The sequence below is a fragment of the Oncorhynchus tshawytscha genome, linkage group LG16, assembly GCF_018296145.1.
Source record: "Oncorhynchus tshawytscha isolate Ot180627B linkage group LG16, Otsh_v2.0, whole genome shotgun sequence".
Taxonomy (NCBI): domain Eukaryota; kingdom Metazoa; phylum Chordata; class Actinopteri; order Salmoniformes; family Salmonidae; genus Oncorhynchus; species Oncorhynchus tshawytscha.
The window spans coordinates 24,711,928-24,725,977 of NC_056444.1; the positions used below are offsets into that span (position 1 = coordinate 24,711,928).

The 14,050-nt window shown below is 43.6% G+C and overlaps 1 protein-coding gene across 1 annotated transcript in view; it reads left to right on the forward strand.

The window, feature by feature from the left end:
* LOC112215548 (2-lysophosphatidate phosphatase PLPPR4) overlaps positions 1 to 13,223 on the forward strand; it is a 39,441-nt gene extending 26,218 nt beyond the window's left edge. Inside the window, exons 5-9 of the mRNA XM_024374653.2 lie at positions 135 to 192; positions 9,552 to 9,725; positions 9,934 to 10,230; positions 10,399 to 10,572; positions 10,749 to 13,223. Coding sequence (XP_024230421.2) covers positions 135 to 192; positions 9,552 to 9,725; positions 9,934 to 10,230; positions 10,399 to 10,572; positions 10,749 to 11,858 — 1,813 coding nt within the window. The 3' untranslated portion in view covers positions 11,859 to 13,223. The remainder of the gene's footprint in view (positions 1 to 134; positions 193 to 9,551; positions 9,726 to 9,933; positions 10,231 to 10,398; positions 10,573 to 10,748) is intronic.
* Positions 13,224 to 14,050: the final 827 nt, after the last annotated feature.

Here is a 14,050-nt window from a genome sequence, read left to right on the forward strand (position 1 = left end):
GAACAACATTTGTAGATGGTCGTGGCATAAAACTGTGTCCTCCACTGATTTGTACAGTCCATGTTGGCTCAAACACTAAACCATCTGTTTCTGTCCATCCTCTCCTCTTCCCCTCTTTCCTTGTTCCTTTCCAGAAAGTCTTTTCCGTCTCAACATGCCACACTGGCTTCCTTTGCTGCCGTCTACATCTCTGTGAGTAACCATCTTCACTCACACAAGCACTCTACAGCAGTGGTTCTCAACTTGTATTGCCTCAGGACCACCAAATTTAACCAGGTTGTCTCAGTCCTTGATCCAATATTCATATCGCATTTTTTTTAGTTGTTGTACAAATACAATCTGGAAAACTATGTTTAATGCTACATTGATAGTCAATGTACCAATTATATGACAAGGGAACAACAGTCCCACTTTTTCATTGTCAATAATTACATTTTCCATAAATATGGTATTTCTGTTTTTTTATTTTGTATACATTTGCAAAAATGTCTAAAAATCTGTTTTTGCTCTGCCATTATGAGGTATTGTGTGTAGATTGATGAGGGAAAAACACTTTTTAATCAATTTTAGAATAAGGCTGTAACTTAACAAAATGTAGAAAAAGTCAAGGGGTCTGAATACTTTCCGAATGGACTGTTATATATATTTGAGAGGGGTGGGTTGGGGTCGTCAGTCACGTTCTGACCTTAGTTCTTCTGTTATGTCTTTGTTTTAGGTTGGTCAGGGCGTGAGTTGGGGTGGGTTGTCTATGTTTGTTTTTCTATGTTGTGTTTTGCGTTTGGCCTGGTATGGTTCTCAATCAGAGGCAGGTGTCGTTAGTTGTCTCTGATTGAGAATCATACTTAGGTAGCCTTTTCCCACCTGTGTTTCGTGGGAGATTATTTTCTGTCTTTGTGTATGTCACCAGGCAGGACTGTTTCATTTCGTGTCATTCTCTTTGTTATTTTTGTTTTAGTGTTATGTGTTTAATAAATTCCTCATGAACACGTACCACGCTGCGCATTGTTCCTCCGATCCTTCATACTCCTCAGACGAGGACGACGAACGTTACATCGTTGTGAAGAACCTACATATGATTTAGGCTTCCAGACATTTTCCATACATTCACAAAGCATATTTCTCTCAAATTGTTTGCACAAATTTGCTTACATCCCTGTTAGTGAGCATTTCTCCTTTGCCAAGATAATAAATCCATCTGACAGGTGCCGCATATCAAGGACCTGAATAAACAGCATAATGATCACACAGATGCACCTTGTTTTGGGGACAATAAAAGGCCACTCTAAAATATGCAGTTTTGTCACACAACACAATGCCACAGATGTCTCAAGTTTTGAGGGATTATGCAATTAGCATGCTGACTGCAGGAATGTCCACCAAAATTGTTGCCATAGAATTTAATGTTCATTTCTCTACCATAAACCACATCCAACATCGTTTTTGAGAATTTTGCAGTACGTCCAACCTGCCTCACAACCGCAGACCACATGTAGCCACGCCAGCCCAGGACCTCCACATGCTTCACTTGCAGGATTGTCTAAGTTCAGTCACCCGGACAGCTGATGAGTTTGCACAACCAAAGAATTTCTGCACAAACTGGCAGAAACCGTCTCAGGGAAGCTCATCTGCGTGCTCATTGTCCTCACCAGGGTCTTGACCTGACTGCAGTTCAGCGTCGTAACCGACTTCAGTGTGCAAATGCTCACCTTCGATGGCCACTGGCACACTGGAGAAGTGTGCTCTTTCATGGATGAATCCCGGTTTCAACTATACCGGGCCGATGGCAGACGGCATGTATATGGTATTGTGTGGGCGAGCAATTGTCTTATGTCAACGTTGTGAACAGAGTGCCCCATGTTGGGGGTGAGGATATGGTATGGGCAGGCATAAGCTACGGACACCAAACACAATAGCATTTTACCGATGGCCATTTGAATGCACAGAGATACCGTGACCAGATCCTGAGGCCCAATGTCATGCCATTTATCCTCTGCCATCACCTCATGTTTCAACATGATAATGCAATTCTTGGATGCTGAAAATGTCCCAGTTCTTCCATGGCCTGCATACTCACCAGATATGTCACCCATTGAGCATGTTTGAGACCAACAGATGCATATCTGTATTTCCGGTCATGTTAAATCCATATATTGGGGCCTAATTTATTTATTTCAATTGACTGATTTCCTTAAATTAACTGTTAACTCAGTAAAATCTTTCAAATTGTTGCATGTTGCGTTTATATTTTTGTTTGGTGTATCTTGATTAGATAGGTATTCAACTCCCTGAGTCAATACATGTTAGAATCACCTTTGGCAGCAATTACAGCGTTGTCTTTCTGGGTAAGTCTCTAAAAGCTTTGCTCACCTGGATTGTTCATTATTTCCCCATTATCCTTTTAAAAATTCTTCAATCTCTGTCAAGTTCGTTGTTGATCATTGCAAGACAGCCATTTTAAAGTCATGCCATACATTTTCAAGCCCGATTTAACTTGACTGTATCTAGGCCACTCAAAAAAAATCATAGTCATCTTGGTAAGCAACATAATCTTGGTAACTAGTGAATATTTGGTCATTGTCCTGCTGAAAGGTGAATTTATCTCCCAGTGTCTGCTGGAGAGCAGACTGAACCAAGATTTCCTCTAGGAGTTTACCTGTGCTTAGCTCTATTCCGTTTATTTTTATCTTAAAAACTCCCTAGTCCTTACAGATGACAAGCATACGCATAAAATGATGCAGCCACCCCCATGCTTGAAAATATGAAGAGTGGTACTCAATGATGTGTTTGATTTGTCCCAAACATAACACTTTGTTTTCAGGACAAAATATAAAATGTTTTGCCACATTTTTTGCAGTTACTTTGCAAGTAACTTTGTTTTTACAGTTACTTTGTTTTTACAGTTACTTTGCAGTTACTTTATTTTGTGCAAGCTTCCTTAATTTATGCTAGTATTGTGGAGTTACTACAGTGTTGTTAATCCATCCTCAGTTATCTCCTATGACAGCCATTAAACTCTGTAACTGTTTTAAAATCACCATTGGCCTCATGGTGAAATCCCTGAGCGGTTTCCTTCCTCTCCGGCAACTGAGTTAGGAAGGGCGCCTGTATCTTTTTAGTGACAGGTTGTATTGATACACCATCCAAAGTGTAATTAATAACTGCACAATGCGCAAAGGGATTCTTTTTTTAATCCATCTACCAATAGGTGCCCTTCTTTGCGAACCATTGGAAACCTCACTGGTCTTTGCTGTTGAATCTGTGCCTGAAATTCATTACTCGACAAACATATAATTGTACCTGTGGTGTAGAGATGGGGTAGTCATTGTTTTAAAAAATCATGTTAAACACTATTATTACACACAGAGTGAGTCCATGCAACTTATTATGTGACGTGTTAAGCACATTCTTACTCCTGAACTTATTTAGGCCATAACAAAAGGGTTGAATACTTATTGACTCAAGACATTTCAGCTTTTGATTTTTTAAATGTCAACGACCGGCTCGATTTGGTCTTATGTAGCAAAATTTGAAAATGTGTTTTTTACTTTGGATAAAAGTAGAGACTCAGAGCTAGAAAATAGTATATCATACACTACAGTTGAGGAACAATGGGAAAGTAATTCTGCTTTGAAAGTTGATAAACTTGTAAAATCACTTTTGAGAAGATGGCCCTTAAATGTTTCAGTACACATGCTGGAGAGCTCTTCTTTGTGTACACCCATTCAACATCGTTCACACCCTCTTAAGCTTTAGCCCCACCCATCTCTTTAAGGATTCCCATGTGGGACCATGTACAAAACAACCAAAGATTTCAAGACTAAAGGCTGGTTTATACTACGGGTGTGTTTGTAAATTTAATCTGGAGTGCAAGAGTGTTTTCTGGGTGTTTGTAAACTCAGAGCGTTGTCAGATTGTCCATTCATAAATTCAGAGCGTTTCACTCTCGGAGCATTCAGAGCGCACACTGGACGCTCTGGCTGAGGAGTAGAGTTGATTTGAGCGTTCTGACCTAACAACAGTTGTCAGGTACCCAAGCTAACTGGCTAATGTTGGCTAACTTGCTAGCTACTTTCCAGACACAAATGAGAGAACAGGTCACTCTGAACATTTTACTCGCTCTAGCAGAGCTGGCTAGGCAGTTTTTATGTTATCCAGAGCGTTGGTGACTGCAACTGTGCTGCTGGCAACAATTTAATTATGATTTTTTTGCCAACGTTTACTGACTCCGGCTATATTCAACGGGTGTTGAGCATCTGTAAATTTGTCAGTTATTCTGCACTCTGGCACACTCAGACGAGAGTGCTCTGAAATTGGAGTAGATAGCCAGAGTGAATTTACCAGCTACGTCTATCGACGGTTGTCCCAGTGACATCATTAAGATTCTATTGAAATGGTTACATGCATAGTGGAGTCTTTTGTTTAGAAATGTAGTTAGCTAGGTAAACAATGAACCATAATCCCAACTCATAACGTTACTTCTCTGCATTAATCTGCGGGTAGCTAACAAACCAGATTCAATGTTAGCTAGCTAATATTAGACTGTAACTAGCAATACAAATGGTTCTGAGATACGAATAATATTACTACACTGAAAAACTAGCTAGCTAGACTCTCATACCCATATACATGGAGGGACGCTAAACCCTCTCTGTCACGGATGGAATGGTTGCCCTTAGTTTGGAGATATAATCCGGTCCTCCAGCGTGTGGAGAGCAACACTTATGCAGTCTACTACATGATATCTTTCAAAAAGCCGCATTAGAAAGGATTCCCTACACATTCTGACCAGCTCATGTTATAGACAGAAGCATGCTACATGGCAGACCAATCCGAACTCATCTCTTGGCATGTCCAGCCCCCTCATTATCTCAGCCAATCATGGCTAACGGGAAGGTTCCCTCTTTTTCCGTAAGTTTAACAATTGTTTTCATATTTACAGATGGCATAGTTTGATATTAAGGCACATGAAAGTTCACATGTTCCAGAAGGCATTTCTGAAAAGAAAAAAAAACGCTTCAAATCAAATCAAATCAAATTTTATTTGTCACATACACATGGTTAGCAGATGTTAATGCGAGTGTAGCGAAATGCTTGTGCTTCTAGTTCCGACAATGCAGTAATAACGAGCAAGTAATCTAACTAACAATTCCAAAAAAAACTACTGTCATACACAGTGTAAGGGGATAAAGAATATGTACATAAGGATATATGAATGAGTGATGGTACAGAGCAGCATAGGCAAGATACAGTAGATGATATCGAGTACAGTATATACATATGAGATAAGTATGTAAACCAAGTGGCATAGTTAAAGTGGCTAGTGATACATGTATTACATAAGGATGCAGTCGATGATATAGAGTACAGTATCAACGTATGCATATGAGATGAACAATGTAGGGTAATTAACATTATATAAGGTAGCATTGTTTAAAGTGGCTAGCGATACATTTACATCATTTCCCATCAATTCCCATGATTAAAGTGGCTGGAGTAGAGTCAGTGTCATTGACAGTGTGTTGGCAGTAGCCACTCAATGTTAGTGGTGGCTGTTTAACAGTCTGATGGCCTTGAGATAGAAGCTGTTTTTCAGTCTCTCGGTCCCAGCTTTGATGCACCTGTACTGACCTCGCCTTCTGGATGGCAGCGGGGTGAACAGGCAGTGGCTCGGGTGGTTGATGTCCTTGATGATCTTTATGGCCTTCCTGTAGCATCGGGTGGTGTAGGTGGAGGGCAGGTAGTTTGCCCCCGGTGATGCGTTGTGCAGACCTCACTACCCTCTGGAGAGCCTTACGGTTGAGGGCGGTGCAGTTGCCATACCAGGCGGTGATACAGCCCGCCAGGATGCTCTCGATTGTGCATCTGTAGAAGTTTGTGAGTGCTTTTGGTGACAAGCCGAATTTCTTCAGCCTCCTGAGGTTGAAGAGGCGCTGCTGCGCCTTCCTCACGATGCTGTCTGTGTGAGTGGACCAATTCAGTTTGTCTGTGATGTGTATGCCGAGGAACTTAAAACTTGCTACCCTCTCCACTACTGTTCCATCGATGTGGTTGGGGGTGTTCCCTCTGCTGTTTCCTGAAGTCCACAATCATCTCCTTAGTTTTGTTGACGTTGAGTGTGAGGTTATTTTCCTGACACCACACTCCGAGGGCCCTCACCTCCTCCCTGTAGGCCGTCTCGTCGTTGTTGGTAATCAAGCCTACCACTGTTGTGTCGTCCGCAAACTTGATGATTGAGTTGGAGGCGTGCATGGCCACGCAGTCGTGGGTGAACAGGGAGTACAGGAGAGGGCTCAGAACGCACCCTTGTGGGGCCCCAGTGTTGAGGATCAGCTGGGAGGAGATGTTGTTGCCTACCCTCACCACCTGGGGGCGGCCCGTCAGGAAGTCCAGTACCCAGTTGCACAGGGCGGGGTCGAGACCCAGGGTCTCGAGCTTGATGACGAGCTTGGAGGGTACTATGGTGTTGAATGCCGAGCTGTAGTCGATGAACAGCATTCTCACATAGGTATTCCTCTTGTCCAGATGGGTTAGGGCAGTGTGCAGTGTGGTTGAGATTGCATCGTCTGTGGACCTATTTGGGCGGTAAGCAAATTGGAGTGGGTCAAGGGTGTCAGGTAGGGTGGAGGTGATATGGTCCTTGACTAGTCTCTCAAAGCACTTCATGATGACGGATGTGAATGCTACGGGCGGTAGTCGTTTAGCTCAGTTACCTTAGCTTTCTTGGGAACAGGAACAATGGTGGCCCTCTTGAAGCATGTGGGAACAGCAGACTGGTATAGGGATTGATTGAATATGTCCGTAAACACACCGGCCAGCTGGTCTGCGCATGCTCTGAGGGCGCGGCTGGGGATGCTGTCTGGGCCTGCAGCCTTGCGAGGGTTAACACGTTTAAATGTCTTACTCACTTCGGCTGCAGTGAAGGAGAGACCGCATGTTTCCGTTGCAGGCCGTGTCAGTGGCACTCAAAGCGGGCAAAAAAGTTATTTAGTCTGCCTGGGAGCAAGACATCCTGGTCCGTGACTGGGCTGGGTTTCTTCCTGTAGTCCGTGATTGACTGTAGACCCTGCCACATACCTCTTGTGTCTGAGCCGTTGAATTGAGATTCTACTTTGTCTCTGTACTGGCGCTTAGCTTGTTTGATAGCCTTGCGGAGGGAATAGCTGCACTGTTTGTATTCAGTCATGTTACCAGACACCTTGCCCTGATTAAAAGCAGTGGTTCGTGCCTTCAGTTTCACACGAATGCTGCCATCAATCCACGGTTTCTGGTTAGGGAATGTTTTAATCGTTGCTATGGGAACGACATCTTCAACGCACGTTCTAATGAACTCGCACACCGTATCAGCGTATTCGTCAATGTTGTTGTCTGACGTTACGAAACATCTCCCAGTCCACGTGATGGAAGCAGTCTTGGAGTGTGGAGTCAGCTTGGTCGGACCAGCGTTGGACAGACCTCAGCGTGGGAGCTTCTTGTTTTAGTTTCTGTCTGTAGGCAGGGATCAACAAAATGGAGTCGTGGTCAGCTTTTCCGAAAGGGGGCGGGGCAGGGCCTTATATGCGTCGCGGAAGTTAGAGTAACAATGATCCAGGGTCTTTCCACCCCTGGTTGCGCAATCGATATGCTGATAAAATTTAGGGAGTCTTGTTTTCAGATTAGCCTTGTTAAAATCCCCAGCTACAATGAATGCAGCCTCCGGATAAATCGTTTCCAGTTTGCAGAGAGTTAAATAAAGTTCGTTCAGAGCCATCGATGTGTCTGCTTGGGGGGATATATACGGCTGTGATTATAATCGAAGAGAATTCTCTTGGTAGATAATGCGGTCTACATTTGATTGTGAGGAATTCTAAATCAGGTGAACAGAAGGATTTGAGTTCCTGTATGTTTCTTTCATCACACCATGTCACGTTGGCCATAAGACATACGCCCCCGCCCGTCTTCTTACCAGAAAGATGTTTGTTTCTGTCGGCGCGATGCGTGGAGAAACCCGCTGGCTGCACCGCTTCGGATTGCGTCTCTCCAGTTAGCCATGTTTCCGTGAAGCAAAGAACGTTACAGTCTCTGATGTCCCTCTGGAATGCTACCCTTGCTCGGATTTCATCAACCTTGTTGTCAAGAGACTGGACATTGGCAAGAAGAATGCTAGGGAGTGGTGCACGATGTGCCCGTCTCCGGAGTCTGACCAGAAGACCACTTCGTTTCCCTCTTTTTCTGAGTCGTTTTTTTTTTTGGTCGCTGCATGTGATCCACTCGGTTACACTGGTTGTAAGGCAGAACACAGGATCCGCATCGCGAATATGGTAAATAAATAAATTTGACATTAAAATGGCTCTCCTGTGAAGTATTGACGTGTGACATATGCCTAGTTTCCTGAAACGAATCACAATGAATTTGTAAACATTTCTAAAAACATAATTCCACTTTGACGGTATGGGATATTGTGTAAAAATAAATGACACAAAATCTCAATTTAATATATTTTAAATTCAGGCTGTAACACAACAAAATGTGGAAAAAGTCGTGGTGTGAATACTTTCGAAAGGCACTCTAGGTCCGCTATGTAGTCTATATAGTATTTTAGTTTTCACATACAGCACATCCAATACATCACACTGTCAGACCAAATAACTATAAAAGTCTCCAGTAATCCTCAAGGTTAGACTAACATTTTTTTCCCCTTGCACCACTATAGTAGATGAGTCTGTAAACGCTGACAGACACTAAAGAACTCAAAGCCTCAGGTGCCTGAGGGTAGATGATGCATGCCGCTAGGCTGCATTAGCCACGACTCACAGGAGAGACAGTAGCATACCTGGGTTCAAATAGTATTTGTTGTATTTCAACAACTTTAGCTACACTTGATCAAGCTTACCTGGTGCATCAAACGCTGAAAATATTTAAAAAGAAATACTATTTTAACCCAGGTCTGAACAGTATCGAGCGCTGGCTGTGTCCACAGTAGGGCCTGGCAGTAATAAATCTGCTGTAATAAAGTCGCTCTGAGGGGGAGGATGCTGGATGCTGACTCACAGCTCTGGAACACGACCATACTATACAAATCTACACTGTGTGTCCCAAATGGCACCATATTCCCTACATAGTGCACTACTTTTGATCAGAGCTCTATGGGCCATGGTCAAACGTAGTGCACAATTATAGGGAATAGGATCCCATTTGGGACACACACAGTTCCTTCTCATAGGGGGAGAGGACATTGCAGCAACATCTAGAGCTAAATTAATGTATTTGTATGGAGCTGTGTTGTTTAATGTGCTTAGTTGAAATGTTTGAATGGAAAGACATGGCAATGTTATTCATTCATGTAGGCTTAGTTATGGTTTGGAATCTTGCAGACAATGTGGATTGTTTCCATAAGGATTACAGCCACAAGCTAATGTTGATTGTTAATTGTTGATGATGATGATGATGATGATGACGACCTCAACGACGACAACGATGATACTGATGATGATGATGATAATGACATGAACGACGATAATGATAATGATGCTATTGATGATGACAATGCCTTTGTGTCCTTGGTATGTCTGTAGATGTACTTCAACAGCACACTTACTGAGTCTTCTAAACTACTGAAGCCTCTGCTGGTCTTCTCCTTCGTCATCTGTGCCATCATTTGTGGGCTGACCCGGATCATCCAGTACAAGAACCATGCTATTGATGTCTACCTGGGCTTTCTGCTGGGCGGGGGAATAGCTGTCTACTTAGTATGTTCTGCTGATACTTTCTTAGAGATACTACTTATTATTTGTGTTTTTTGATAGAAAGACTGTTACAGATAACGCTTTCCTGATGAATAATCATCATTTGATGTACAGTTGCTACAGTACTTGTTTGTTTAAAAGGATTTGCACTAAAGAGATTGTGTGTTATGAGAGATAATATTGTAAAGCTCCGTCTCTCCTCTACCTCCAGGGTCTTTACGCAGTGGGGAACTTCCAGCCCAGTGAGGATAGCTGCAGCTGCCCTCCTCCCCAGCCCCGCGGTCCCTGTCCTTTACCCCACATCAGCCAGGAGGCCATGCGCCATTTACAGGTGAAGAGCTGCAGCGCCAATATGGATGGGCTCTCTACCTCCCACTCCGAGGGCATCCTCCACCATAACCCCCACCACCGAGATCCCTCCTCTGGCTCCCTCACCAACCTGAAGAGGTCCAGCGCTGAAGTGGAGGTCATCACCTCGCCCCGCAGCCCCATGGGAAAGGAGAGCATGGTGACTTTGTTCTTGTTATTTAATGCAGATATTCAAAATACTTTACTTTACTCTATTGGTCTTTCAGTATTTTTACAGGTTCCTAAAAAGAGTTATTAAAAACATTTTGCCGTGACTTCATTTAAAAAAGGATTTTGAATAAATAAGGTTAGAAATTGCTGTCCTCAGGTGACGTTCAGCCACACCCTCCCCCGTGTCCACACGCCAGCGATGGATGATGGCACACGCCGCAACGCCACCATCCACCACAGTCACCATGCCTCCATGGACTCCTCCCGCTCCAAACAGCTCCTCTCTCAGTGGAAGAGCAAGAATCAAGAGAGCCGAAAGCACTCCCTGCAGGTTAAACAATTTATACAATTTACAATTGTTGTAGCCTACTAATGATATGCTTTTATCATGCTTGTTTCTTCTCATGTTTAAACACATTGAAATGCATATTTCTGAAATTAAAAAAGCTATAAAAGTAAATAAATATGTTTTTGTCTTCTTCTTCTTTTTCTTCTTCTTATTATTAGGTGATGGAGGGTGAGGCGGCGGCCCAGTCACCCCACCACCGGGGGAGCATGGACTCCATGAGGTACAGCTCTGAGCCCTCAGCCGTGGGGATAAATGGGGTCGATCTGCCAACGCAGTATGTGAAGCTAGCTACCGGGGCCAGCACCACACTACCAAGAGACTGCAGCGGCATAACAGGAGGGGCCAGAGTCTCTATGCAGTCCCGACCTGGTTCCTCACAGCTGGTCCATATCCCAGAGGAGACCCATGAGAACTTCAACAACCCTTCGCCCAAGATGGGTGCGGGAGATGTAGGCGGCGGTGATATATGCAATAGTGGAGCTCATGTAAACTGGGTGAAGGCTGCTGAGAAGGCAACTGCCCCATGTAGGACTATGAATGGCAGCCAGCAGCCGCGGATCATGCAGGTGATTGCCATGTCCAAACAGCAGGGTCTGCTCCAGACTCACTCCAAGAGCATGGACGAGGGCTGCATGGATGGCTACACCGGAGGGTCCCTCCGCTACAGAACCCTGAATGAACCAAATCCCATGGGCACGACTTGCAGCACGTTGGGCAGCTCCGTGGGCAGCATCTCAGGCAGCACTGGAGCCATCGTGAGGGTGGACGCCCATCCCGAGAACAACAACAACCGCCCCATGGTTCACGCCCCTTCGACGGATATTAGCAGTGGGGGTTCCTGGAAGACCTGGAGGTCCCAGGACCAGTGTGGGGCTGGTGGTATCGGTGGATGCAGCCAGGGCCAGTCATTCGAGCTGAATGACCTGAATAGAGATTCAGAGAGCTGCGAGTCCCTGTCCATGAGGGACGGCTCCATTGGCTCCATAGACAGGAGGAGACATGCAAATCCCACTGCTGCCACCAATACACAGAATGCAGGGGGAGGGGAGCACTCCCTCCAACAGCAGCAGGGGATTACCACCATCAGAGTGACCCCAGTAGAGGGGGGTGAGGTCCCCTCAGAGCCCCACTCTGTGGCCTCCAGCCGGGACTCCACACTCCGGAGGAAAGGGAAAGGGAACATCATCCTGATCCCAGAGCGAGGGAACAGCCCGGATAACACCAGGAACGTTTTCTACAAGGGGACTTCATCAACACCCGGTTTGTAGAGGTAGAGCATTGTCACTTGGCTGTGTCCCAAATGGAACTGTATTCCCGATATAGTACCTGCTTTTGACCAGGACTCATAGGGCTCTGGTCAAAAGTTGTACACTATATAGGAAAGAGGATGCCATTTGGGAAACTGCCCTTGTTCACTTGGATGTTCACAGAATTTTCAAAAAAAGAACAGTCAGTGGGAGGGATTGTTGCACTCTTGGGGATGTTTGACTTCTTCCACTGCATCTGTGATAAGAGGCAATCCATCGCCAAATGTTGTATCCAGATACATTTTATTAGTCACAAAGCAGGCTTTATTCAGCATGATATTTGTAATTGTTCCCACAAAAGCACAACCTTTTTGGTCTTGTCGAGCGGTTTACTATGTTCTTATGTACTCTAATAGAAACATAATAGCACTGGAATTGTGTCCAATTTGAAATATTTTCAAAAGTGGGTTATCAAAGTTTTTGTTTTCCTTTTTTTCCACAAAGTTCAATACTACCCCCTGTGGAATGCTTTAGTGGGATATTGCAAAGTTGTGTACCATAACGGTGGAAACGATAATCCTTTAATTGTCTGCACCGTAAATCGTTTTGAACTGTGTGCTAAACCACCCACACTATTTAGATCAGGGGTGTCAGGGGTGATTTTGCCCCGGGGGCCGCATTCGGTCTTCAAAAATGTGTTATATTTCCACGCCATCAAAATTTGCAAGGCATACTATAGTCCTCTATCAATTTTGGAATTGTCCATGCTCCCTGACTGTCTGGCTTTCATTTTGGGGATTATTAGCAGGCAAGACACAGGCAAGAAACTGTATGAATGTAGGTCCTTTATCATTTCTACACAGTTTTGATTTAGTTTTAGTAATTTAGTAAAGTACATTGAGTTCTTACTCAAACCACATACGGCACCAATCCGGATGTAGATTTTTTGACACCCCGGATGTAGATTAAATACTGTGCATAGAGTACAAATAAATAGAGAGAACATTTGGAACTTGATATAGTTAGAGAACTACCTTTTGTATTATTTTCTGTATAGATGCCACATTCCCTAGAGAAAACTGTGTTAATGACCATAAGTGCTTAGCATTCCTACTGTAGCTAAATTAAATATGCTGTGAACTGCACAAAAACTGTGTTTCCTACACCTTTATATTCAATGACCAGGTTGTGTTTGTTCTCTCACAATAATACTGTTTGGATTTTATTCTACCAACATACTGTACATTATTTTTCATGGTGTCTACATCCCAAATGGCCAACTCAGACTCAGGGGTAGACATAGTAAATTCAAATCTGTCTCCCTCCATTTGGTATGATACTTTACATTTTGTATGGTATGTATTCATTTGTGTATGTCCATCATCCATTTCGTACAATATGTTACAAATTTGCAATACGTATGTTACGATATGTTACGAATTCCAATTTGTTGTGGCTAACATTAGCTAGTTAGCTGGCTAGGTGGCTAACGTTAGCTAGGCTAGGAGTTAGGGGTTAATGTTAGGGTAAAGGTTAAGGTCAGGAGTTAGTGTTAGGTGGAAGGGTTAGCTAACATGCCAAATAGTTGCAAAGTAGCTCAAAAATGTAAGTATTTGCAAAGTTGCTAATTAGCGAAAATGCTAAAATTGTCAATATGTGACTCAAACATGCAAACTTTCAGTTGCTAGGCGTTTGCCCTACATGCCAAGCCATCCACCCCAACCAACCTCTGTCCATTGGTTTTTGGCTTAAGGAACCTTGTATCTTATGTAACCATACCAAACGTAACATGTCGTACTAATTTGACTGTCACAGGTTTATGTTCACTACAGTATGTTACGTCTAGTCTTTGAGGCTAGGCTGAAATGGCACCCTATTCCTGATATAGTGCACTACTTTTGACCAGGGCCCATAGAGGTCTGGTCAAAAGTAGTGCACTATGTAGGGAATAGGGTGGTATTTGGGACTCAAAAATTGTGTGTGTGTGTGTGTGTGTGTGTGTGTGTGTGTGTAAACTGTCATGCAGTTTTTTGGCCGGTTTCAAATGCTCTTTCTACTTTCTTTTCACATCTTTCTTAGTAGCATTTGACTCGTAGGCTTTGGGTATCATGACTGAAACTGTCTCTGTAAAGCACTGTGCTTCTCTGTGATATAAGTTACACTGTAGCAGAGGACAGAGGTATTCTGTTCACTCTTTGTATATTTTACAGTTG